This window comes from Seriola aureovittata, chromosome 23, assembly GCF_021018895.1.
Source record: "Seriola aureovittata isolate HTS-2021-v1 ecotype China chromosome 23, ASM2101889v1, whole genome shotgun sequence".
Classification (NCBI taxonomy): Eukaryota; Metazoa; Chordata; class Actinopteri; order Carangiformes; family Carangidae; genus Seriola; species Seriola aureovittata.
This window is the reverse complement of record NC_079386.1, coordinates 18,558,052-18,559,269: the sequence shown is the minus strand read 5'-3', so window position 1 is coordinate 18,559,269 and position 1,218 is coordinate 18,558,052. Positions and strand designations below refer to the sequence as shown.

General features: G+C 43.8%; 1 protein-coding gene across 2 annotated transcripts in view; it reads left to right on the top strand.

The window, feature by feature from the left end:
• The first annotated feature begins 387 nt into the window (after positions 1–387).
• lratb.1 (lecithin retinol acyltransferase b, tandem duplicate 1) overlaps positions 388–1,218 on the top strand; it is a 23,050-nt gene continuing 22,219 nt past the window's right edge. Inside the window, exons 1-2 of one of the 2 annotated variants that reach the window (XM_056369186.1) lie at positions 388–791; positions 1,017–1,117. In XM_056369186.1, coding sequence (XP_056225161.1) covers positions 533–791; positions 1,017–1,117 — 360 coding nt within the window. In that variant the 5' untranslated portion in view covers positions 388–532. The remainder of the gene's footprint in view (positions 792–1,016; positions 1,118–1,218) is intronic. The other variant, XM_056369185.1, reaches the window with a different exon arrangement.

Sequence of the window (1,218 nt, the reverse complement as noted above, 5' to 3'; positions counted from 1 at the left end):
TAGTGATTGATGAGTTTACATTTTTTTCTCTTTTTTTATTAAAATCTTTATATCTATTTTTTTTTCAAATTTTTTTTCTTGTAATGGCCAAGCTGGGCTTCCATACTGACCCACTGGACGGACCAATGAATTGTTTGGTGACGTGGGACTCTTTTAATGGATGGACCTTGAACTTCTGTTACCCTTAGTATCAGTTTATCACGAGTATCATGAGTAGTGCTGATCTAAAACAACTTATAGTGGTGGATTTTTTTAGATTTTTATTTTAAATCTTTTCAACAATTACGAATTTCTTTCCTTCTTTTTTAAATTTTTATTTCATTTTGGTGGTCAAATATTTAAATTATGTAAAAAAATATATATAAAAAAAGGGGAGATCAAAGAACCACCGGATGGACCGACGAACCGTTCCGTGACGTGTTTCCTGTCGGACTATTTTTATGGATGGACCAGTGCACCTTGAACTTGTCAGAGAAAAGTTCTCCTTCTCTTCTACTTTTTTCCCCTCCTCTGTAAATAACATTTATTAGCGATGTCTCAGCTCCCACATTTACTCCGTAATGGACCTTCAGCTTTTCGGCGGCTGTCGCGCTGCGGAGGCGCAGAAAAGTGCGTCAGTTTGTGTTTTGACGCAAACTTTTTACACTTTAGCTCTTCCGCCGCTGAGTCGTCGTCGTCGAAAACAGACCGTCGACACATAACCAGCTCCAGGTGCTACACAAGTTCTGCCAGGTCCAAACCGGTCCGCATCGGCTGTGCCTCCGGGTTCTGGGGGGACACGGCGACCTCAGGTACGGAGACCAACAACGGTCGAAGCTAACTCATTAGCATTAGCTTCATTACGCTACAAGTGCACGTTTCAGTGGGTTTAAAACAAACGGTAACACAGGTGAACGTGAGACTTAACACAGCAGGTTAAGCACAGGTGTGTTTGGGTGTCTCCGTAAATAACAACACTGTGTGTGTGTGTGTGTGTGTGTGTGTGTGTGTGTGTGTGTGTGTGTGTGTGTCCTCAGTGCCTCAGCTGATCTACAGTGGGAAACTGGACTTCCTGGTGTTTGACTACCTCAGTGAGATCACCATGTCTCTGCTCACCGCCGCCAAAGCCAAGATGCCTGTGAGTCACATCTGTGTGTGCGTGTGTGTGCGCGCGCGCGCGTGTGTACAGTTGTAGACCTTGCGAGTGCAGGTATCTTCTCTGTGCAACTGAAAGTCTTT